Here is a 24,425-nt window from a genome sequence, read left to right on the forward strand (position 1 = left end):
CATTTTTTAGTTTAGTTTTTTTTTTTCTTTTATTTGGGGCATTTTGAGGCAGCTTGATGGTTATGGTTCAAAACAAAGAGAGATGACTCAGCTTCATGTGGAGAGCCGAAGCCTTTTGGAAAAGATATTTCCGTTTGAATGCTTCTCTCTTCTCGGCCACAGAGGCAGCTCATCCAGGCTGCCTTGTTTTCTTGACATTCAACTGTTCCCAGGGACGAGGGCCGGGCTCCTGGGGCCAGACTGCCTGAGTCCAAATCCTGGCGCTACCCCTTACTCACTCAGAAGATCTGGACAAAGTTGTACCCTCTCTGAGCCCGTGTTTACTTAAGACTGCCTTGCGGGGTCTTTGTGCCAAGCCACCATCACTCATGGAAAGGGTCCAGTCCCATGCCTGGCACAAAGTGAGCGTACAGTAAATATCACTATTAGTAATGACAGCGCCCCATCCTGAGCTTCTCCTGTGCCTGGATTATCTCACTTACTCCTTACACACTGCCAAGCACAAGGTCCCATTTTGCGGGTGAATCAACTGGGGCTCATTTGAGCTGACTTGTGTTTCCATCTTCCCATTCAAGAGGGTCAGTGCACACACACCAGGCTGACTTAGGAATGAATCTGTACAAGCTCTTTCTTTCCATCTGACTCTCTCTGCACCAGCAGCCAAACGCACACCAGCTCCTCACGCCTTTATCTGCAAAATGGGGACAATATTCTGAGGTTGTTGAAATAGTCTAGTCACGGCTTAATAAAAATAATGCCATGAAGGTGCTTAGAAACCCTCAATGTCATCACATCACTCTTTCCTCTGGGACAAGGCGTCAACAAAACACCGAGCTCTTCATGTACAATACCCCAAGGACAGGCACGAAGCTGTTTGGGAAGACACCCTCACAAGTCAGGCGAAAACCCAAAAATGAGAAAGAGGCGTAAGCTCATGCAAATAAAAAAGAAAAGGACTTTAAAATGACCCGTCATCAAATGGCCACCCTGCATCAGGACATGAACACAGGGTCTCTCAAACTTTTGTCCTGGAACAAATGAAAAAAAAAAAAGCCGATGCAGGCTAACACATGTAACTCGAGACAGTCTAACCCTTTCCATCCCCTTCCCCTGCTTCACCCTGAAGGACATGCTGACAGGGCAACCTTAATAGTAACTGACTAATTGTAAACCCTGTGATTACCGGGGTTGATTTCCATGGAACTTCCTTTTACAGCGCCGAGAACCTCTCTGGAGCGTAATTGCCGAGTTCAATTTTAGCTCTGTCACATCCAACCATCGCTGCTAACTAAGGCGGGGGCTTCCGTGCCAGGTAAGCTGTAATGAAGTCAGCTCCCCGCTTCATTTCACAATATTGTGATGCCCCCGTCAGCACCTATAAGTGCTGAGAAGCTCCGGCTGCTGTGAAGTAAATCTCACCCAAGGGAAGTGATTAAAACCGCTCTGCACCGCAGAGGGGCCTGGCTAGGTCCTCGCACCCACCGGGACGATGTGGCTGCTCAACCCCACGCGCCTCCTCGCCCTGCCTCCCTTCCTCCTCTGTAGGTGCTTCCCGCTCCCCCCACCCCTCCCACAGCCCTGTCAGCATTCGAACTCATGTCTGACTGCGCAGAGTCTCACCAAATGGCCCCCACACGGCCTCCCACGGTGCGGCAGGTGCACTTTTGTGGGGCTTCAGCACAACACCACGTGCCAGCCTCCCTTTGTCACGGCGCCCCCACTGGCCTTGGCATCTGTCCTGTTATGAAGCAGCCCCCACCTCCCCCACACACGACTCCCCCTGACCGGGTTCCACCAGCACAGCTGTACTCCCGGGCGCTGCCACACCTGTCTGGCCTGACTTTGTGCAGACCTCACTTTTTGTCCAGAAACTGGCAGGAGCAGAGGGGTGAGGACTGTGCCCTCTGAGTGCCCACTACTGGCCGGGCGCGCACCAGGTACTTGGTACTCATGTAATCCCCACCATCAGCCAACAGCAAGGGGGCAGGGGCGCGTCCCCTTGTTTTATATTTGGGGAAACTGAGGTCTGAGGCCTTCCACGAGGCTGGTGAGAGGAACTGTTCTCAGTTCCAAAGACCAGTTAAGGCTGCCCTTCTCGTGAGGAGCTGCCAAGCCTCCACCCCCTGGTCAAAGAAACCCTGGAATAAACCTATTTCCCTTTTCACTCATCTGCCAGGAAGCCCAGAGCCAGCTTCGCAGGCCAGCTTCAATAAGTGCAGAGCCCAGGGCCAACATATCTGCTTTCATTTTTCACCTAGAATTCGTTCTATTTTATGTTTTCATCAGCTCTAATTTTGTAGCGTATTACATACACTTCTGTCTTCATAGGTGTTCCTGTCACTGAATAATCAAAAATAAATAAGCAACCACCAAAACCACCAACCTCTGGGAGGTTAGGTGGTGTCCCAAGGTCCCACAGCAGGCCCAGCGGTGCTCTTCCTACTACTGTCTGGCCCCAGCTTCTTCTTCCCCTCCTCAACCAAAAGCAGGTTCTGCACATTCGCTTCCTGCCAAGCACAACAGCAGGGAACAGGTCCTGCTACACCCACACTCACTTCTCAACATGAGGTAACACTAAGAGTAGCACATGCTCTGTCCAGAGACATGGTGTTCCGCCAAGCCTGGACTTTGACTATCAGCTCTGGATGGCTACAGCTGTAGATGGAGAAGCCAAGGGCTCTAGGAAGCCCCACTCTCAATGTCCAGCCAAGGCAAAGCCATGCTTCTAGGCAAGGATGCAAGACCACTCCGGCCAGAGGTACACAAGGAGGCTGCCAGGCAGAAACCTTCGGGGTCTCCAAGGCCACCTCCGCTGGCCCTCCACCACGACCACCCTGGACCCCTGTGTGGTGGGACAGGTGTTGCAAGCCAGCCAGCCCCACACGGCGAGCTGACAAACACACTCTTCCTAGCCACACTGCTGTCTGACCCCCAGTTCAGCCAAAGGCAGTATGGAAATGAGTTCTGAAGCATGAAGACCCAGGTTCAAATCCCAGCTCTGCCACTTACTAGCTGTGAACCCCAGGGAAGGGTGAGCCTCTCTGCAAAGTGGGGTGTTGATGCCACCACCTTGCGTGGAGACGCAGAGCCCACCGGCCCTGTGCCCTCCCTCCCAGAGGAGACGCGGTGCTGTTCCAGTGCCTGCCTCCAGCATCATCCTGGCAACTCCCTCCAGGGCATCGATCAGGAGATGACAGGAGGAAGGAAAGAGCAGGGAGGTTTGCTCCAACTCATCTCATTCGGGACATGCTTTCTGGGATAAGACAGAAAAATAAAATTAAATAATGAAATGTGAGGTTGAATAGAACCCCAAAGTCAGGACTGACTTTGCTAGAACTGCTCAGTCCTACCTCAGGCAGGGAGGGAGGGGCTAGGGGAGTCCCCACGGCTTGTCCCACCGCTGGAGGGGCATCTACAACATTTCCAGGCCATCAGCTGCAGGATGGGCTGCCGGCCCATGTGATGCATTCCGGTTACCATGGTTTCTGTTTATTCTGGGTCCTGGCAAAGAGGAGTGCTTGCTGTACTCCGACCTGCAGTCGCTGAGGTCCCTGCACTGTGCTGGGTTGCACACAGGCAGGAGCCCACATGCCCAGAAGAGAGGCACTCAGATTAACTCAGCCCCACAGGCCCCTCCCCACCCGACCCGGGGCAGACGGGGACCAGGCCCCATTTTCAGATGAGAGAACCAAGGTCTGAGGCTCGCGGCACCTGCCCAGAGTTTCATGGCAATGCCACAAGGAGCAGGAATTCAAACTTGAATTTGCCTGACTTGTCCTATTTTTCCAATTCTGTGCTGGCTCGTTTATGATCATTATTCTGGCTCCCAGAGACCTCAGGCCTTTTCTAAAACGGCCCCCCCTGAGATGCCTTGAGGGAACCTGCTGAAGGCTCGGGGACATCAGAGGCAGCTCACGGGAGTAAGTAGGCAGTTCCCCAGGGGGCTGGAAACTCAGATCCCCACACAAGATCTGACAACATTCCCAGTTCACGGTTCAAAGATCACTGGCCAACAGAACTAAATCCAAACTCCTTACTCAACCCAGCACCCCAGACCCGCCCCTGAATTCTGCATATCTGACCTCTCCCTCACTGCCTCCTCCCCTTTCCAATGCTCAAATCCTTCCTCTTCCACAAGGATTTCCTGGGTGCCCACGTGAGCATCAATCTCTCCCTTGCCCCAAAGACCACCACGCCCAGCCACCCTGTGTATAAGCTGCCCATGGAAAGGTCTCTCCCCACCTCCCTCCTGAGACTAGGTCACATGGGGACTGCTCAGGGGACATCTATGAACCAAAATTCCTTTCTCAGACCAAGCACGCTGACACTTAAAGGGAACTGGCACTTCAACGGGTGCTCAAGTGTGCCAAGCCTCTCCTTCCAGAGGGCCTTTGCACATGCTGTTTTATCTAGAATGCCTCCCTTGCCCCACGTAGCAACCTGTCTTCCTACAACTCCCGAAGTTCCCTCTGACCCTCCATTAACTGGCCTCGTAGTACCTGTGCAACTCTCCTAACCAGCCCTGGTATGCTCACATTTTGTGTTTCGTTATGTCATTGTATGTCTCTTGTTCACCCTGGAGTTCCCACCACAGTGCCTAGCACACAGCGGGGGCCCCATCAGTGTTCCCTGTCAGCCATGGTAGATTACAAAGATGACCACAGGTCCCCCCGTTTCTACCCGCGTGCCCTCTGCACAGTGATGTCACTGCTCCTCTTATCAAGAGATGGAGTCTTTTTCTTCCCACCTTGAAGCCGGGCTTAGCCACGTGAATTTATTTGGTCACTCAGACAGCAACAAATGGGCCACAAGGAAAAGCCTGAAAAGCATGCGTGCGCCAGAGCGTCTCGCCCTTGCTGCGCCAGGAGCCCCAGAACACCAAGTGAAGGAGCCGGAGCTAGCTGCTGGAGGAAGAGGTTTGGGGGAAAGCCGAGCCAACAGTCAGCCAGCCCCCAGCCAGCGGCCGGCCAAGTGCCACCCAGGTGAGTGAGGCCATCCTACACCACCCAGCTGTCAGGGGACCAGCCAAGTGATCGCACCTGCAGAGACCAGCCAGCCCGGCCCAGAGAGGCCTCCAGCCCACCCACAGATTGTGAGCTAAATAAAATGGTGGTTGCTTTAAACAACTCATTTTGGGTGGCTTGTTAATGCAGCAACTAACAGGAGCTAACAGAAGAACACTGGCCATGGTACGCTCACCGCCGAAGAACAAGCGTCTGGTCTATACAACCTCAAGCTGAGAACAATACAAGCCTCTTGGGAGGTGGGAAGCCACTGAAGGGTGAGGCCCAGGCCCCTGGGTTTGAACCCTACTGGCCTATGACTCTGGCTTCCGCCTGGACGAGGCAGGCACTCACCTCTGTCTGCAGTGGGAGTAACACATCCTATGCCAAGTCTTCTAGGTTGGGATGGTTTGAGTCTAAACAGGGAACATGTGTGAAAGGCCTGCCCCAACCCAAAGGAAGCTAGAGACCCTCTGCACGTGGGAAGAAAACTGCTGCAGAATAAAGATCATGACTTTGGAGCTGGACAGATTCTAGTTCCTGATCCACTCTGCTACCTGCACGCTGTGTGACCTTAGACAAGTTTCTCAACCTCTCTGAGCTTCTGGTGTCACCTGACCAGGTGTCAGGTGTCTGTGACATGGTAATAATAATATGTAACTTGCAGGACTATTGTTAGGGTTGAAGAAGACAGTGTACACAAGACACGTGGCACATCGTAGGTATTCAATAAACAGCAGCTCCTCCTCCGTGGCCACCCCTCCCTAGCGGGACCTCTCACATCACCATCTTAGCCCCGCCACCCCCACTTGGCAGTAAGTTTCCAAGTTCGATATCAGCATCTTGCCAGTTGCCAGGTTGTGACTGTAGCTTACATAACATCGAGAGAGAGAGAGAGAGAGAGAGAGGGGGGAGGAGGTTCACTTGAAGAATGAGAAAGACCTGGATGTTGCCAGCTTTTTTTTTTTTTTAAGATTTTATTTATTTATTAATGAGAGACAGAGAGAGAGAGGTAGAGGGAGAAGCAGGCTCCCAAGGAGCAGGGAGCCCGACGCGGGACTCGATCCCAGGACCTTGGGATCATGACCTGAGTCGAAGGCAGACGCTTAACCATCTGAACCACCCAGGTGCCCAGGATGTTGCCAGCTTTGATGGACGAGAAAACTTCAGGCCACGGATAAGAGAGGGAAGATGATCCAGACCTGAACCCTCAGCCTCAAAGTCTTGACACACCCAAGCCCCCATCCGGCTTCATCTGGGATAACTGTCTGTGGCCTTTCCTCCCTTCACCTCCAAGGCCCCCGCATGCAGGAACGAGGGAGGCAGAGAGGTGGGCTCAGCGCAGGGGTAAGGTAACCAGCTGTTACCTACACTGAGATTGCTGGACAGCAGTGTGATTCCAGGGCCTCTGTCCCACAAAGCACCTACAGCAAAAGTGGAAGCCCCTCTGCCCCAAGGACCCAAAATGCCAAGAATGTGGTCTATAGAGATGGTCCAGGATGGACTCCAGCCCCCAGCCTAGCATTCATGCGCGCGAGCACACACACACACACACACACACACACACACACACACACACACACACTGAAGAAGAATTTGATCAGGGAAGACAGACATGTGGGGAAGAGGGCTCAGTGGGGGGGCGGGAAGGGCCTCGGAGCAGAGGCGTGCAACACTGGATTACTCCCCTGCCCCAAAGCCCTCCGGGGCTCCCCACTAGAGGACCCAAACTCCAGGGCCTGGCACTCAGTGCCCTTCCCAAGCTGCAGCCTTTGCCCCCTCCTCCACACTAGCCTGTACCCATCCAGACAGCTGTGCCCCAATTCCCCACGCCACCCCTTGGCCTTGGCCACACCCCCTCCCTGCCGAATGAGGTCATGGACGTCGAGAATGGGAGTCCTAGCAAACAGATTTGGGTTCCAGTCCAGTGTGACCATGGCCCAGTCACCTGACTTCCGGCGCCTCGGTTTATCTGCACAGAAGGATCAGCTTCTACTCCAAGTGTGGTTGTGAAGATTAAATAAATAACATAAGCGAAACACCCATCCCATGATAGACATGAAATTAACGGCCTTTCTGTTCTCCCCTCCCCTGTATGTCCCCATCCTGCTCCCCTTTGAGGTTCTGCCTAAATGCCTGTCTGCCAGGAAGCCCTCCCTGAACACTGCAGGTCTCGGGGATCTTCTCTCCCTCTCTCCCCCTGCCCCACTCTCCTTTCTCCCTCCTCTTCTCTCTGCCCCCTCTCCCCTCCCCCTCCTTAGGCTCTGAAGTAAGAATTGTCCTCCCTGTGCAGACCCCCACCTATCCACCCATCCCTATATGCAGGCTCCATCACAACCTAAAGACAGGACCAAGGACCAATCATGACCAGAACCGTGGGAGGCTGCAGCACAAACAGTGCCCAGAGAGCAGAAATGGCTTACCCAAGGTCACAGAGCAGAGTTCAAACGAGAGTCAACAGTCCTGCGTCCCCTTCCGCACTCTCAAGGCTATTCTCAGACAAGGATACGGTGTGTGGATGCTGACGGGGTCCCACCCAGATCCCCTTTTGCAGACTGTGCATCCATCCCCCCAGTGGCTGGGGGTGCTAATGCCCCCTCCTCTGCAGAAATGCCCTTGGCTGATGGGAGAAAAGCACAGGAAGCATGACACCTCTCCCCCAACACTCCCTGAGGAAGCCATGGCCAGGGACCAACTGACAAGGGTGTGAAAGGGCCACCCCCAGCCCTGGCCTCAAGATGGGACCACCTCTGGAGTACCTCTCTTGCTCCAGGACCCCCCGTGGGATCAGGTTGAAGCAGGTTCTCCAGTTGAGACCACCTCCTTGCTCACCTCCTCCCCCAGCCCTGCCCTGGGGTCCCCATGCCCCTTCTCAGGAGAGCACTCTCTCATGAGCATCCTTGTTTCAGGCTCTGCTTCTAGGGAGCTCAGCCTGACACAAAGGCCCTGGTCCTCGATCTGTGGTCCACTGACCAGCAGCTCAGCATCTCCCGGACCCTGTTAGACCTGCAAACTCTCTAGCCCCACTCCAGGTCTCCTGAATCAGAATCTGCATTTTAACAAGGCCCTGTGTGATTTGCATGCATGTTAAAGTTTGAGAAGCTCTGGCTTAGGGTCGGTTGTCACCGGCCAATTGTGGCGACCATCCAGTGAGCAAGGTAGTAACAAAACGTGCCCATCTGTTGCAGCAATCACACAACTAATGTGGGCGTTATCCAACCCTGATTACTGAATGAGGAGGTGAGCCAGGTAGTGTGGACATAAGCACCCTGAACACCAGTGTGTCATCTCCACGGCCCATGCTCTGGGCTTGTGCAAGTGCAAGTGCAAGTTCCATGTCCTTCGGGCTTGAGCTCCAACCCCACACACCTTACTCGGTCACCAGAATTCTGTTTCACTTTGGAACTAGTCCAGCGTCTGCATTAGTCAATTAAAGCCTTTGCCTCTACCCCTTCTGGAGGAGGAGACCCCACCCCCAACACCAGACAGTTAGGAAAGGTTCCCCAAGGGCACCCCGGGAGAAGATGCTAGAAAGAGGGGTGTTCAGGATTCTCCAGGGCCCTGGGGGATCTAGGGAGGGGACAAAGATGCAGATATCTCTGCCTTGGAAGAAGAAATTGCTGGCCCGCCCTGGGTCAGAAACCCCTCTTCAGAGGCCCCACTCCACCCATCACAGGGTATGAGCCCCTCATCCTGGTGTGAGCCCCTCAAAGTCCCTCTAAGGGGACGTCCATGACCTTTGCAAAACTAAAGGCAATAACCAAGTCCTATGTGCTGAACGGACCCCAGGGCCGGCCCTGGAGGCTGCGATAATCCAGACGTGTGTTTGGACAGGAGCACCCTGCAAAGCTCGGTCAACGCTGCCTGTTGCCTGAGGAGGGAAGCGGCTCACCTTTTGCTAATCGTCCTAATTCATTTTTTATTACTAACTTTCCTGTTCTCTATTTGCCATCTGATTGAAGATATTACCAAAGGCATTTAAACAGCATCAGACCGTACCACAATGGCAAACATAACTCTTTTTATTGAAATATGCATTAATATACATATAATTCCCTGATCACAAAGACCTCATGGTCCACATGTTAGACCCTAAGCGAAGGCGGATTTGACGAGAGGCACATACACAACTGAAGGTTCTTCAAAAAACAATAAGCCACGTCAGGAGGGTATGACAAAATGGGCACTTTCTCGTGCTGCCGGGGAACATGGATGACCCTCCTGGAAAATGGCATGACAACCTGAATCAAGAGCCGTAAAAAATGCTCATTCCTTTGGACCCAGGGGTTCTACTTTGGCCCATAGCCACCAGCCTGGGTCTTTCTGTAATGGTTGGGAATGTTCTTTATCTGCAAGCCCAGTGACTATAGAGGGCTGGAAATATGGCTAGTGTGACTGAGGAATTAAGTTTGATTTTGTTTGGCTTGATATTAAACTGAAATAGCCGCACGTGGCTAGTGGCTATCATGTTGGACAGTGCGGCAAGCCATCGTGGATTCTCTCCTAAACCGTATCATCACCTCTGTCCGTCCTCCTGCATCCACTCTTGCCCCCCTTCCAATGTTTTCCCCATAAGACAGCCACCAAGATTCTTCTAAAAATGCTTCCCTTGCCCTTGAGATAAAGTCCAAGCACCTGGACATGGCCTTCAAGGCCCTACCTCCTGGGGACAGAAAGCACCCCAGCTCTCAGGGAGCCTGAGCGGTTCCAGGTGCTGGAGGAGCAATGACAGCAGCGGAGGGGACAGCAGCGAGGGCCTCGCCGAGGCCCAGGCATGTGAGGAAAAACTTAAAAGACACGTGCGTCGGAGTTTGCCAGGTAGGTGGGGAACGCCCAAACCAGAGGCAGAGCAGCTCGAGGTGCTCCCATCGACCCCCCGCCCTTGTGAAGCCGGTATTCTAGCTGTGCGGGTGGGACATAAACAATAAACATCATGAACAGGCATATTATACCCTATGAAAAGAGAAAAGACAAGACAGGCAAGGGGTTTCCGGGGGACCCAGGTGGGGCAGAACAATTTGTGGCGCTGAATCTTCAGAAAGAAAAGTACCCAAATCAACACTGTTCTTGAGTCTGCCTCGTGGGATAGTGGCAGGGGATCGCCCCCCCCCCCCACCCCCCCCCTATTACTTTTTGGCAGGTAACATCATCTTCATAATTTACAGTTTAATAAAAAGAAAGGGGTAGTAACTCCAGGAGAGAAGTCACCAGAAAATTCCTGCTTGCTCAACAGAAATATTCCCACGAGCTGGAGATTTTGTTATCTCTGAAGGCCAGACCGACTGTGCCCCAGATACCCCAACACAGGCAACTGGGAGCGACACCTCCCTCCTAAACACAGCAAGGTCACCACTGGCAGGGAGACGGGAGGTGGACAAAACAGGGGGCTGAGGTCTGCCAGCCCTCACCCCAGAAGCCAAACATTGATGAAAATCCACTTCAACTTTCTTTCTTGGGCTCTGCTGCAGGTGAGGGTGGCATGTTGTAACAATGGGAATTCAGATTTATTAACACTTGCAGGCCCGGGGTGCCTGGCTGGCTCAGTCCATACAGCATGCGATGCTTGATCTTGGGGTCATGAGTTCCAGCCCCATGTGGGGTGTAGAGATTACTTAAATAAACAAATACCAATGTAAAAACAAAACACTTGCAGGCACCAGACACTGCCTCTCACGTTTATATGTTTCATCGTCCTGACAGCAATATACAAGTAAAACAAGGAAGGCTCAGAGACGATGAGTGATTTATTCTCGGACACAACAGCCGAGGACAGGTTATAGCAGCCTCCACCCTGATTCATTCATTCTTTCAACAACTTTTTACTGATCACCTACTACACAGACACCATACTAAGGTGCTGGGGACTCGGTGGTAAAGAAAACAAACATGACCCCCGGTGGTCTGAAAGGTGGGAGAGTCACCTCATAGATACATCATGCAATGGGGAAAAAATACACTAGAGGCTGTGACGGAGAGTAATAGGATAAGCACAGTGATCAGGAGGTCAGAGTCTTTGAGAAGGCAAAGAAAAATGAGAAGGAGCCAGCCATGTGAAGGACGAAGGCAAGACCATTCCAGGCAAAGGGCGTAGCATGTGCAAAGCCCCTCAGCTTAAAAAGAGCGTGGCAGGGAAGACTGGGGAGCAGGGGGGCCAGCCTCTGCTGGCAGGGTGGGCAGGGTGGCTAGAATGGGGTCAAGGGGGGGAGGCTGGCCTCGCTCACCACCGTACCCCCAGCATGAAGCCTGGCGCCTCAGACAGAGCAGCTGGGAGTGAGGCTGGACGAGCAGGCAAGGGCTAGATCACACCGGATTTATGGGCCAAAAAAGGCATTTGATGTTATCTACACACCAGGGAAAGCCACTGGAAGGTTTTAAGCAGAGATCTGATTTAAGTTGGTAAGAATTCACTAAGCCGTAACAGAGAGCCACTGAGTGGTTTTGCCCAGAGAAATGACAGGATCCAATTTACACATCAGAAAGATCTTGATCTTGGCCGGGATAGCTCCTCCGCTCCTCCTGATGTGTGACTTGTGGTCACTGGATAGTAAATGTCCCCAAAAGCTAAGCATCCCCAGCTGGCATGTGGGAGGGGGCCGCCTTTCAGGAAAGCAAGACAAAGCAGCCAATGACAGGACATGTTGACAGAGCATCAGATGGGCACAAGGCTGTTGGCAGATGGAAAATTGTCCCAGAGAACGCCTCAACAGGGTCGTGGCTTATTGTTAATGTCGAGCCATTAGGAAAACACAATTATGTGCTTCACTGATACCCTAAGACATAATCTGAGACACAGTGCAAACATTTAGCGCTTCATCCAAAAAAAAGAGGTAAAACAACCAACAGAAGAGCCACTGGAGGAAATGCATCGCACAGGTGGGTGGCTAAGCCCTCCGGTTTGTTTGTTTGTTTTTACTCCTTGTCTCCTGTCTCGCATTTAAAGTCCAAGTTTGGCTCTTAGGCATCCACAAACAGATTTGGAAAGGGAATTAAAATAACTCTCCCAAGTGCTTAAACATACATTATTATCTCATATAATTTCATAAGCAGGTAAGCACTGGTAGCCCCATTTTGTAGATGAGGAAACTTGAGGCCCAGAGGTATTAAGGAGCTTTCTAAACGCCCTTGCTCCCCTGTCCAGCTTCATCTCTTGACACTCTGGTCCTCTCCTATGCCTTTGTACACGTTGTCCCTTCTACCTGGAATGCTTTTCTCTACCTTCTTCACCTGGCCAATTCATCTTCGAGCACAGACCGGGTGTACCCTCCTCTGGGAAGCCTTCCTTGACTACCCCAGCCTGGTCTGGTAATCCCACACCCATTTGGAATTGCTTATTTTTGCCTACCTCTCTACTAAGACTGTGGCTCCTCAAGGGCAAGGACCAGGTCTGAAACACCTGTTCCTCCCTGGAATCTAAAAAAAGCCCTGCATACGACAGGCAGTGAATGTTCTCTGCATGGCTGGATGAATGGATGCACTCTTCATAAATTGCAAAGCCAGGATTTGATCCCAAGCCAATATGACTCCACAGCATATATCTCTTGGCCAGAGTTTATGTCTGTGTCTTACACAGATCAATCAGAAAACATAAACAAACATGGAATATAGTATCACCATACCAAGGACTTTATTCATCCCTCTAAAAGAGATCCTCACTTCTCTGGGGAAAACAAGATGATGTCTGTGGGGGTAAAGGGTTAAGCAAATCCTTTTCCCCTTTGCAAGAGAATTTCACCTATGTTAATTGTCTAGCACAACTCCTTTGGAAACCTGATGAAGGTAAGATGTTAACTACGTTACTTGGCAACTCTGCTTATGGTAAAAATGACCCCTGACTGGTAAGCTGCATCTGGACAGGAAGTAACTCTCAATAAATTATAAGTATCTGATAAAGAAACCAAACTTTAGATTTTCCTGAGTGCAGTGACTCTTAAAACTGACATGCCCCTTGCAAGAAACCCTGGAAGAGAGAACTGCTACAAGAGCTACGGGTCCTTTGGGGAATAAGGCTTCTGAGCCAGGGTGGCTTCCAAACCCACCCATCGTGGGGCTCATTCCCTTGCACCTACACTAAAATCTTGGGGGGGGGGCAGGCAAGAGAAGAGCTGGTGGCCACCTCTGTGGACTAAGGCAGGGCTGAGGCTGGAACTCCTCCTGCGGAAGAGGAGCCGATCCTGTACCCTGCTGGCAGGTGCTGGGTACTCCCCACCTCTCTCAAGGACACAGGGACCAAGTGTTGCCCATGTGCGTCTTGTGAGTCTGAATGTTTAAATGAACCTCACAGAGTCCCTGTGGGAGAACAATGAGAAATAAGGGAACTGATCCAGAGAGAAAGGAAACCATCCCAACCAAAACCACCAGTACCCCTATTCTGAACTGGAAAGCTCCTGAGACTCTACTATTTATACCATTTATAAAAGACCAAAAACCTGGATGGAGCCTATGCTACAGAGGGCCCAGGTGATCTAAATGCAGCCGGCAGCAGGAGTGAGGGAGGGCATGACTTATATGATCTCCCAGAGGCCTCACTACAAACCTGAGATGCAATGATGGTCACGTGAGAACACTGGAGATCAGAGAAGTTAAGTGACAGGTCCAAAGTCACACAGCTTCTAAGTGGCAGGATATGAAGCCAGGCACTTTCATTGAATTCAAAATCACATTTGAATCCACTATCTGGTTTTGTAAAAAAAATTCACTTACAGCTCAGGTGAATGTATAGAAGAGAAACAAGCATGGGGGTTGGGGTGAAAGGACCTCCTTAAATAGTGTAGGTAGCGCCCACTAGGCACTCAGTAAATATTTGCAAAATAAATGAGCAACAAAAGGCCCAGCGCCCATATTCCACATTATCAAGTTCAGTTCAAGTCAAAACAGCAAAACGGAACAATAAAATTTATGCATGAGATTGACCCTGGGTTATACTACTGAGTTGGATTCATTTCCAACAAGTTTCTAAATCATTCCTGCAAATTAGGCCCAACTTTGAGATAAGCACGTTTTAATTAGCCGTAATATAAAGGCGTTCTATTTCCAAGTGATGTTTGAAGTTGAAAACCAAGGCAGAAGGCCCAGCTGGGAATTCCCTGGCCTCTAGAAGAGCCAATGCATTCACAGTAAAACCAAGGGGCAAGCTGATCCCCTCTTCCATCCCTGCAGAGGCTGGGGCTCCACGTGGCACCACAGAGGCTGCAGGAGAGAGGAGCAGAGAGGTCACACTCTGAACGCCAGCTCAGCCAACCAGCTTCTCAGCTGCCTTTTGTACCTGACCTCCTTGGACCTCAGTCTTCTCACCTACAAGGACACGTGTGTCTGGCAGAGTTCTCATGAAGACTTAATGAGATGATATGAGAATGAGCCTAAGATCAGCAAGTGCACAGCAAATAAATTTGTGCTTATTTCCACCCTACTTTTCTCCACAAAATAGCACAAAATTTAAAAATAAAAATCAGTGAGAGGGGACTTTTTGTTCAAGATGGCAGACAGACATAGACTTTTTGCCTCTCCCCTCCTCTACACAACACTAGAACGGCAAAAAAAAAAAAAAAAAAAGATACACACCAAAACATACACATACATATATATCCATAATTCAGATAGATGGATTAAAATGGAATAACTCCAAGAAAGCCCCCATAGAAACACAAGAAAGGGCTGGGGATCAGAAATCCTAAGAGTACTGGGAAGTAAGCAGTCACACTGACGAAGAAGCCTATCAGCTCCAAGCCACCAGCACATCAACACAAGACCTCTGGAGAAGCTATTATCCTAACTGAACCCCAGAACATCCCCAAAGAGAGGCAGCAGGAAGCCGTGGGCCAGGAACGTGACTGGACCTTTGTGTTAGCCTACAGACCTCGGGGAAGCTGACTGTTGGATCTGCCTCCAGGCTAAAGCCAGGGAGAAGAACTCCAGTTAAATGAGAGATGTGCCTCAGGGATTCCCCCCCGTGGGTAGGCATGGGGCAGGAAAAACAAAGTACACCAGTGCCCTTGGGTAAATGCTGGTCTACATGAGAAACAGATGCCCCAACCTCAAGTGAGCTTGTCCCATGTGCTAAGAGAAGGCCCCAGCTTCGAGTGTCCACCCACAAACCATACCCAGGGCACCCAAAATCAACATTCACATTGCTTACCCACAGAATTGTGGATCTCACAGGCACTAAGGGAACTCATAACTACAGGGCAGATGAGTCTAGACCTCTGTTTACAAGTAAATGTCAATCACAAATCACCAGGCATTTGTAGAAAATATCGGCATAAAAAGAGGCCTATTGTGAACAGAAGAACTAACCACCAAGAAAACAGAATTAATGGAGGAAACAGAAGATAACTTTTTAACTGTATTATAATCTTCAAAAAGACTCAAGACATTCACATATCCACTAGACAAAAGGAATGGGGTACTCTGATACAAGATCAATCAAGAAACAATACAAAACTTTGGGAAATGAAAAAGTCACAATAAACTTACTAGATATGAACTGAAGAATGGTTATGACTAGAAGTGCCCCCACCCAACTCCCCTCAGGGGTTAGCCCTGGGGAGTGGGGAGAGGAAATGAAAATAAGTGGGCCCCCCACGTTTTCCTTTATATCCTACTATATTTCTGTGTATCTTACAAAGAATAAAAACAAATTTCAAAAAAAGATGGCAGGACTCAAGATAAAGTGGGAAAATGACAGAAGACTGAAATGAAATTGGAAGTTAACAAGCAAAAGATATGCGTGATATCCTATGTTATAGCTACAAGGAACCCACTCATTTACCTCCAAGCTTCCTGGGAGCCATTGAAGACAATGGCGATAGGACAGCCATGGACAATGGCCAACACTGAGGCAGGGACCAGGCGAAGAGCCTCTTGTTGAAGCTGTGACAGGACTCCAGCCCAAGGAGAAAGCCATGGTCCCCTGCCCCAGAGCTAACTCCCTTAGGCACAGCCCAGCAGCTTCTCAGAAATCAGTGTGGAGTCCTCCCCACCACACAAGGAATTGCGTGACATTTCAAGTAAGAAAAATTCCTTGGGCCCCAGAAAATTCCATTAATTATCATTTTTCTTCACTCCGACCTAAGAAACAATTGTCCTGCAGCTCTCTCTCACATCATGAGATAAGGATGAAACCTCAGCAAGTGACTCGGAGACTCTAAAAATCATCAACATGCCGGCCCTTGACTTCCTGGGAACCAAAGGGAAGATGAGTTTTCTCCCTAAGATGCAGCTCCCTGAAACAGGCACTTTGGTGCTCCCCTTTCTATGCATTCATCCCCAGCTGCTGGCAATGTCACTGCTATACCCTCGCACTGGGAACCTCTCTGCCACAGGAACCTCTCTACCTGGGACAAGGAGATGCCCTGATGCCAATGACTGGATGTCACGGAATCAAAAGGCACAAGCAGCTCCCTTGCCCCAGTTTGGGACAACTCTGAAGAGCCAGTCCAGATCGGTAACCATGTTCCAGGCCAGCTTCTCCCTCTTCCCAATTCTGCTTCCCTTACTCCCTTACAGGTACACTTTCTGGGAACTTCCCCCCAAATAAACCTTCCACAGGCAACTCTCCATCTCAGAGTCTGTTTCCAAGCAAGCCAATGTAAGACTCTCTCCAAGGTGAAGAAGACTCTCCCCATAACCTATGGGGGGCCTGAAGAACTCGGGGGTCTCTGGGATATCTGACCATATCTGAGCCAAGGCTACATAGCCCAGGCCAGCAATATGTCCCCTTTGTCCTAAGCCAAGGTGGGAAAACCCTCCCACATCCCAGTCTAGAGCCATGTTCTCCTACATGTACTTCCCGGGCCAACAACATCAGCATCATTTGTTAGCGCTGCACCTTTTCAGCCCTTCCCCAGACCTACTGAGTCAGAACTTCTGCGAAGGGCACCCAGCAATCTGTGTTTCAACTGCCCTCCAGGTGATTCTGAAGGTTGAGAAGCAGAGCATCCCTGACTACTGGGTGAAATCAAATGCAAGACATTAAACTTTTCCATCAGCAGAAGACCAACAGACAGCTGCTGACAGCAGTCTGATCCAGCAACGTGAAACATTCTGCACTCTGCGCCACACATCTGGCTCCAAGGCACTCCTCTGCTTATAACCCAACCAGCTGGGACGTGACACTCTTTATGACAATCTCTGCTGGTGTCCCAGCTCCCCTGAAGGCAGGCCTCCCTGCCTTAGGCTGATAGGATCCCCAAACCACCCTCCAGCGGCCCTTGAAGTGGCTCTTCCTTCTGCCTAGGACACCCATCCAGGAATTCTACATGCCCCCACATAGCCCACCCGGCGTTTCCTTTAACACTCTGCTATGTGAGGCCTTCCTACACCCGTGGCACTGTCCCAGACAATTAGATATTTAATTACGACTCTGCATTTTGAGCCATGTTACAAATCCACATAGCCTCCCATCTAGTAAATAGAAGTTTCCCGTTGAGTGGCTGAGCTTTCAGGACAAGGTTGGGTCTCCTGGCACACAGTAGGCACTCAATAAAAAGCTGCCGAACATCTGAGAAGCCCAGCTTTAAAACAGGTCACTACATATTGAAAAACCCCAGTCTTGTTGCTCATTCTAGCAGGCACCAGAAGTTTGCTGTTCTACAGTAGCAAGTTGAAGCATCAGGATAATTGATCAAAATTTATTAGCCCGTGTTTATACAGCATGTTTTCACTAAGAGATAAAATTACAACTTACCACGACTCATTAAGTTAATAATTACTTACCATATGTTTTTATTGCTGCTCCCAAACCACACTGAAAAATCACTGTGCAGGTTTTTGGTCCATCTAAATAGGATGACTACCAACCACATGGATACAGAACTTACTGACAGGGAGACGCGGGACTAAAATATTGAACAGAAAGCACAAGCTCTAAAGCTCCACTACACTCATCCCCATGACTCTCTAGGTTACCTGCACCACATTTTCCAGGTCAATGGTTCTCAAACAGGGGCACTTTTGCTCCCCCAGTGGATACCTGGCAAAGTCTGGAGACTTTGTTGGCTCTCGTGACGGGCACCTGATCAATAGAGGGCAGGGATGCAGCTACACATCTTATAATGCACAGGACAGCCCGCCCCCCCAAAACAAGGAATTATCAGGTCCAAAGTGTCAACAGTGCCGAGGCTGGGAAACACTATTCTAGATCAAAGGGAACGTCCATAAATGTTTCTTTAATGTGAGCTTCATAGCAACAGTATAAGGAAGGCATTACGGTCCCCTTGCACAGATGAGAAAACGGAGATGTGGAGCGGTTAAATGATGTGCACAAGGTCACCAGCCCACTCCAGCAAAGGGTGCAGCTGCAATTTGAACCATTCTTCTCTGCCTGATAAACCCAACTCCCCTCCCACACAGATTCAAGAAGGAAACAGACGCCAAGGAAATGAGCAGCTCTTTGTTAATTCATTAGGCTGAACGGTCCAACTAGAGACTGCTTCCAACAGGACGCGGGAAAAATCAGATCCAAAGACCAAGGCATGGAAACACCTGATATTAGGAGGACACTTCCCCCGCACCAGCTGGGATGGTCAGTCCTCCAGCATCCAGGGCTGAAACAGTTTCCCCTGCCTTGTAACTTTCAATTGTGCAGCTCTTTATGAATAGAAATGAAAGCGTTTCCTGCTGGGGCCACATGCTATATATGCATGATTTCCAACCTCAAGGCAACCCCATGGGGGAGGTGTTGCTGTACCCATTTTGCAGAGGAGACAGAAGCACAGGGAAGTTAAGTAATTTGCCTGTGCTGATGATGGTGAAGGCAGCATTCAAACCCAGTTCTGCCAGGTTCCAGAACTTATACTGCCTTCGTATCTTGAGACTAGTTCTAGGAAATCAGAGAAGCAAAATAGCTGGCCTTAACGGAATCACACGGGCTGGCAGTCCTGCAGGGGGATTCCTTGTCCTGTAGGCACAGACTCAGCTGCTCTTCCAGGCTTCCTGGCTGCTCTCTGTGCGGGCTCTGTCCCCTGGGCCTGCTTGGGTAAGCTCCTCTAGGAATGACAGGTCAGCCAAGAGACTCTTGGCCCCAGCTCTGCCCTGGATTTGATGTGCTCACTAAAATCTTATAAGAGCCAAAGAGATGCTAAGTTCCTCAAGCTACCGAGGAAAACTGGCGAGCCCTGAATTTATTCATGCATTCATTCATTCAGCAAATATTTATTGAGTACCTATGTGCCAGACCAGCTCTGGGGGCGGGGGGGAGACACAAAAGTAAAGGTAGACACAGTGGTTCCTGCCCTCTGAAGTATATGAGGGCACAAGTCCTCTAAAAGCATCATCCTCAACCTTCCTGGGTGTATTTACACTTTAGAGTTATAAAGGATATGCCGAGGCTTCATTCATTGTATCTCCACACTAGCTCCCCATCTCACTAGACTATGTTCACTGATTTGCTTTCCCTTTCCCAAGAGGAAAAGAGGCCCAGAGGAGGGCACTGTCTTGCTTAAGGTTGCCCAGCAGACTGGGGGGGGGGGGGTAGGCAGCAGTGCCAGGCCTGGGCTGTGGCTCCTGACATTTTTATAAGGTACAGAAGTTTGGTCGTAAGGACCCTTCAGGACAGACTAGGGGAGGGGCTATGGAAAACACATTTAGATAGAAAGTAAAGAAGAGCTTCTTCACATCCTCCAGAGTCCCCGGGACCAGCCATCTCAGCTCAGTGCTCACCTGGCCCAGGTCCACCCACAGGTCCCACCTACAGCCACCTGTGCCCCTGCAGAAAGAACCAGTGGGGACCTCACCCACCAGAAATGCTAAGGAGGCCTCACAAATCTCAAGTATAGGTGAGGTGGGGACAGCAACTCCCACTTCTTGGATTTTCGTACCAAGGAGGCTCCAATCATTCACTAGCCGAGCTTGTGTTGATCCCCATCAAGATACAAGATGCTGTGCCCAGAGCTGTATGGGTGGGGAGTTGCATCACTTACCCACGCACATATTTCCTGAGTAGTTCTGGGTCAGGCACTGTGCCAGGTGTTAGGAGCCCACAGAAACCTGTACACAAACAACCAAACCACTGCTACACGAAGTGTGGTCGCTGGACCACGCCGGCAGCATCATCCGGGAGCTCATTAGACATGCAAATTCTCACGAAAAGACTTGTATAAAAATGTTCACAGAGGCTTTATTTATAATGGCCCCAGCCTGGAAACAAACCCAAACATCCATTGGCAGGTGAACAGATAAACCACTTGAGCTATACCCATACAATGTAATATTAGCAATAAAATAGAACTATATACATATATATATACACACACACAACACAGATGAATCTTGATACTATGTTGAGCAAAATGAAACCAGATGCAAAGATGTATATGCTGTGTATGAAATTCTAGAACTTAAGTATACTTAGTACACTGAAACTGAACTTAAATAAAGCATTGATAATAGAAATCAGATAAGTCGTTTCCTGTAGAGGCGGCGATGGAGACTCTGGGCTGGAAAGGAGCACGAGGGAACTTTCTGGGGTATGGAAAATGAGCAAAATCTGGATTGGGATGGTGGTTACACAGGTGTTTATATTTGTCAAAACTCATGGAACTATGCACTTGAAATTTGCATTTTATTTTGTCAATCATATCTCAGTAAAAAAATGAGCCACAAATCATTTGCCCTACATCACAAAGCCACAACTGAAGATTTGAACCCACGTTTGCCCAATTCCAATGGCCAGTTTACACTAGCCTGCCGTAGTTGAGTGGGGGGGGGGGCCGGCAATGCCCTGAGCCTGGTAAAGTGCCTTACCAAAGCCAGAATGAAGGGACTTCATAGATACCCAAGGAAGAGTGTCACAATCTCCCCCTAGCCCCTAAACCATGACAGAGACTTGAGGGGAGGGCATATAAGTGTCAAGCTGGGAGTCAAGAAAACCTGGGTTCAGGCCTCAACTCTGCTCTTCACACGCTATGTAACCTGTGAGTACACTACTCTGTGACTCAGTTTCCCCTTCTGTGAAGCAATGAAGAAGGAGAGGATCTGGTTCCCAGCATGGGGCCACAGATCCTAGGAGCCACAGGGCCACAAGCTCCTATGCTCACTAGGCACTGTTATTACGTGAAATGAGTAACGTGCCTGCCTCATATCTGGGAAGCTATTTTTCAAATGCATGTTAATATTATTGTGATTAATAAAATAACATCTATTTCAAAGCAAAAATGAAACCATAGCAGTTTTTGCCATTATGTATTTTCTCAAACAAAAGATACCAAAAGAACAGCCACTGATCATGACTTTGGTTTAAAGTGGCTGGAATCTCTGTGTAGAGTATCACTAGGGGGACAGTCACCAAGGGAACAGTCGCCAAGGGCCCTTTCGGGTCAACTGTCCCACAGTTGTCCGGCATCACTTGGGCAAATGCTTGCCCTTGTTTCTCAGGCCTAGGTCCCTGTGGGGACAAGCCTCTTGTGTGGACTGCAAGGACCAAGCCCCCAGTGTGCAGGCTGTGTCCTGGTTCTGCAGCCCTATAAATTGGGCCTGTTTCTGCTCCAGTTCTGATAGTGATCAGTTGTAAGAATGGAGCATGGGCATTTCCCTCCCCAGTCCCTCACCATCAGACCCTGGTAACAATGTGCCCTACCTCCCAACCACCAGCACTAAAGATGACTGCCCACTTGGGATCTGCCACCAACAGGCATCTGACCCACCCCTAGCTGAGCCAAGTGACTTCCCCTGCCCCATCCTGCCACAAGCCTGAAGGTTGAGAAGCAGGTCTCACATCCAAGCGCAAGGTCAGACCTTTCTCTCACCTACCTTGGTGGCCCAGCAGCCACCCTCCTCCACCTGGACACACCCTCGGCTCTGGGCCAGGGGTTCTAGATCACAGACAGAAACCAGAAATCACCAGCTTCTCATTCCCCGAGTGGGTCCCTCCCTGGCCAGGTTTCACACTAGTTCTTGGTGCTGAGTCAGAGCTTTACAGAGCATCAGAATAAAGCAGGGGCCTCAGCTGAGTGCCCCCCCCCCAAGAAGGCCCACATGTGGGACCACCCCACTCTGGCGGGGTTTACAGAAACACCACCAGCAAAAGGAACACTCCGGGCTAAAGGCCACCCACCCACCGATCCAGACTTTGAGGCACAAATCCCCGATTCCCACGCACGTCCCCAAACCAGAGGCTGGAACCTTGCCAACTTAGTATTTTAAAAAATAAAGCCAGGGGCAGAAGACAGTCCTGCTGCCCCCGCACCCAATGATCTTCTCCCTCAAGACTCCACTTGCTACTTTTAATCAATTTTCCCTCCAACACACCGGAAAGAGCCCGAGAACCGCCTTCTCTTCAGGACACCATCCCCCTCTTCAGCTTCTAACTTTGCCAGTCTCCGGACAAAGATAATCACACCCCCCCGCTGCGAGACCTCACTTGCCGCCCACCTCATCCGCATGCAGCCCAGGCTCTACTGGCCCAGGACCCCACTCCCCACCCGGGGAGAACTGCGGAGGGCTTTGCCCTGCGACCCAAGAAGCCGCTCCCCAGGGCCTGAGGACGCATTCAGCGAGGCCCAGCCCCTAGGCCCCGTGTTCCGGGCGGGGACGCCCCCTTCCCGCAGCATCCACACAGCAAGGGGCTCGCGTAAAGCCCGTGGGTGGGGTGAGGTTGAGACCCCGGAGGGCCGCCCATCCAACCACCCGACGCGCACTCACCACGTAGCGCCACGGAGCCCGCGCGTCTGCGCCAGGGCCGCGGGGAAACCCACGCGCGCCGTTCAATCCGGGCTCCGAGTGACGAAAAGCCGCGCTGGGCTCCGGCCAGCCCCGGACCCCCGCGCCTACCGCCGGATTCACCCCCGTCTGGCTTGCTAACTAAGTTTGAAAGTTCCCTCCCCAGGAGGGAAGAGACGCGGACGGTGCAGCTGCACCTAAGCGTCCCGGGCCGGCCCCGGCGTGGGGAGCCGGGGTCTGCCGCTCTCTGTTCGGGGTGCCGGGCACGTGAGCTTCCATCGGGAGGACGCGCCGCGGCAGCGCAGCTGGGACCAGGCTGGGGGCGGCGATCTCGGAAAAGACTGGGGTGGGGGGAGGGGCCGGTGACCCTCACTGCAGCCCCAGACCGGAGGGACGCCCGCTCACCGTTCCCGGGAGGGGACAGGCCTCGATTGGCCATTGCCAACTCGGAATCCCAGGCCCCGGCGGGCAGTGACGGCCAATTAGTGAACGGCCAATTAGTGCGCCTCGGCGCCGGAAAGTTAAAGCCCCGACGCGCGAGTTGGTGACCAGGGTGAGGGCTGGGGCGGCGCGGAGGCTGGGTGTGACCGCGTGTGGCTGTGTGACCGCCAGGCGATTAGTGTGTCTCAGGTTCACCGTACATGGGTGGCTGTGCATGCGTGACATTGTGCGCCCGTGTGAGTGATGGTGGGTGTGAGCGTGTGACTGTCGGAGCAACTTCTTTGTGTGACCGTCCCCAGCTGCGACTGGGTGTGACAGGCGAGGGGGGCATGTAACGGAGTGTGAGGCATCGTACTGTGTGAATGGGTGACTTGTATGTGGCGATGTGACAGTGTATGTGGGCGAGTGACTGCAAGTCATTGTGTATAAATGACTGTTAGGGTGACTTGTGTGGGACGGTAAGACAGTGTAAGTAGGTGCTTGGCCGCCTATGTGTGTGACAGTGGGTCACTATGTGTCAGCCTGTGAATGAATGTGGGGTTGTCGGGGGAGGTGGCCGAGTGTGTCACTGTGTCATCGTGTGAGTGACTGTCGAGGTGACTTCTGCCTGTGAACGGAATAACTCAAGCCGTGAGTGTAACGGCGAGGATATCTATGTGAGTGGCATGTGCCCGTCGGCGGGGCTGATGCGTGCGGGTCCCCGCGCATTGGCACCGCCGGCACCTCCCCCCGTGGGCCTCCGAGAATGTCCCGTCCCGAGCCGCCAGGTGACTCCTGTCCCGCACTCCAGCCCGGGACGCTCCCGCCGCGGCGCGGGGTCCGAAGGCGCAGGCAGGCCGCGCCCGCCTCGGCGCCCACCCCCGGCCCCCGCCTACCTTGCCGCAATGGTAATAGTCCAGGTGCGCCAGGCCGGCCGGCTCGGCCCCGGGCCGCGCGCCCACCGCGGGTGCCGAGGGGTACAGGCGGACGTCCATGGCGGGCGCGGCGGCGGCGGCGGCGGCTCCCGCGGGCAGTGCCTGGGCGGGCGGCGGGTGGGAGCCAGTGTGCGAGCGGGTGTGCGAGAGCGGGGGGCGGGTCGGGGGCGGGGCCCGGCGGAGCGCCCCGCCCCCGCCCCCGCCCCGCCCGCGCGTGCTATTGTTCCGGCCTCCGGCGCCGCGGAGAGCCGGGGGCCCGGGCCCAGGGGAAGGGGCCCCTCCTTCGAGGCGGGCCGCCGCGGGGTCTCTCGCCGGGCTCTGCACCCCCGGGGGTCCGGGAGGGGTGCGCGCCGGTCCAGACGGCCCTTTCCCGTCCCGCCTTCCCCACCAAGGATAAGGGGAGGGAGAAGCCCAT

General features: G+C 51.9%; 1 protein-coding gene across 6 annotated transcripts in view; it reads right to left on the reverse strand.

The window, feature by feature from the left end:
* The window catches only part of TOX2 (TOX high mobility group box family member 2), a 133,255-nt gene extending 109,129 nt beyond the window's left edge, over positions 1 to 24,126 (reverse strand). For 5 of the 6 annotated variants that reach the window (XM_073880391.1, XM_025875659.2, XM_073880389.1 and 2 more), the window contains exon 1: positions 23,972 to 24,126. In XM_073880391.1, the coding sequence (XP_073736492.1) occupies positions 23,972 to 24,070 (99 nt within the window). In that variant the 5' untranslated portion in view covers positions 24,071 to 24,126. Of the gene's footprint in view, positions 1 to 22,637; positions 22,830 to 23,971 lie in introns of those variants that run through there. The other variant, XM_073880392.1, reaches the window with a different exon arrangement.
* Between the last annotated feature and the right edge of the window lie 299 nt (positions 24,127 to 24,425).

Source organism: Callorhinus ursinus, unplaced genomic scaffold (genome assembly GCF_003265705.2).
Source record: "Callorhinus ursinus isolate GAN/ISIS: 27379988/994484 unplaced genomic scaffold, GSC_fseal_2.0 scaffold38, whole genome shotgun sequence".
In the NCBI taxonomy this organism is placed as follows: domain Eukaryota; kingdom Metazoa; phylum Chordata; class Mammalia; order Carnivora; family Otariidae; genus Callorhinus; species Callorhinus ursinus.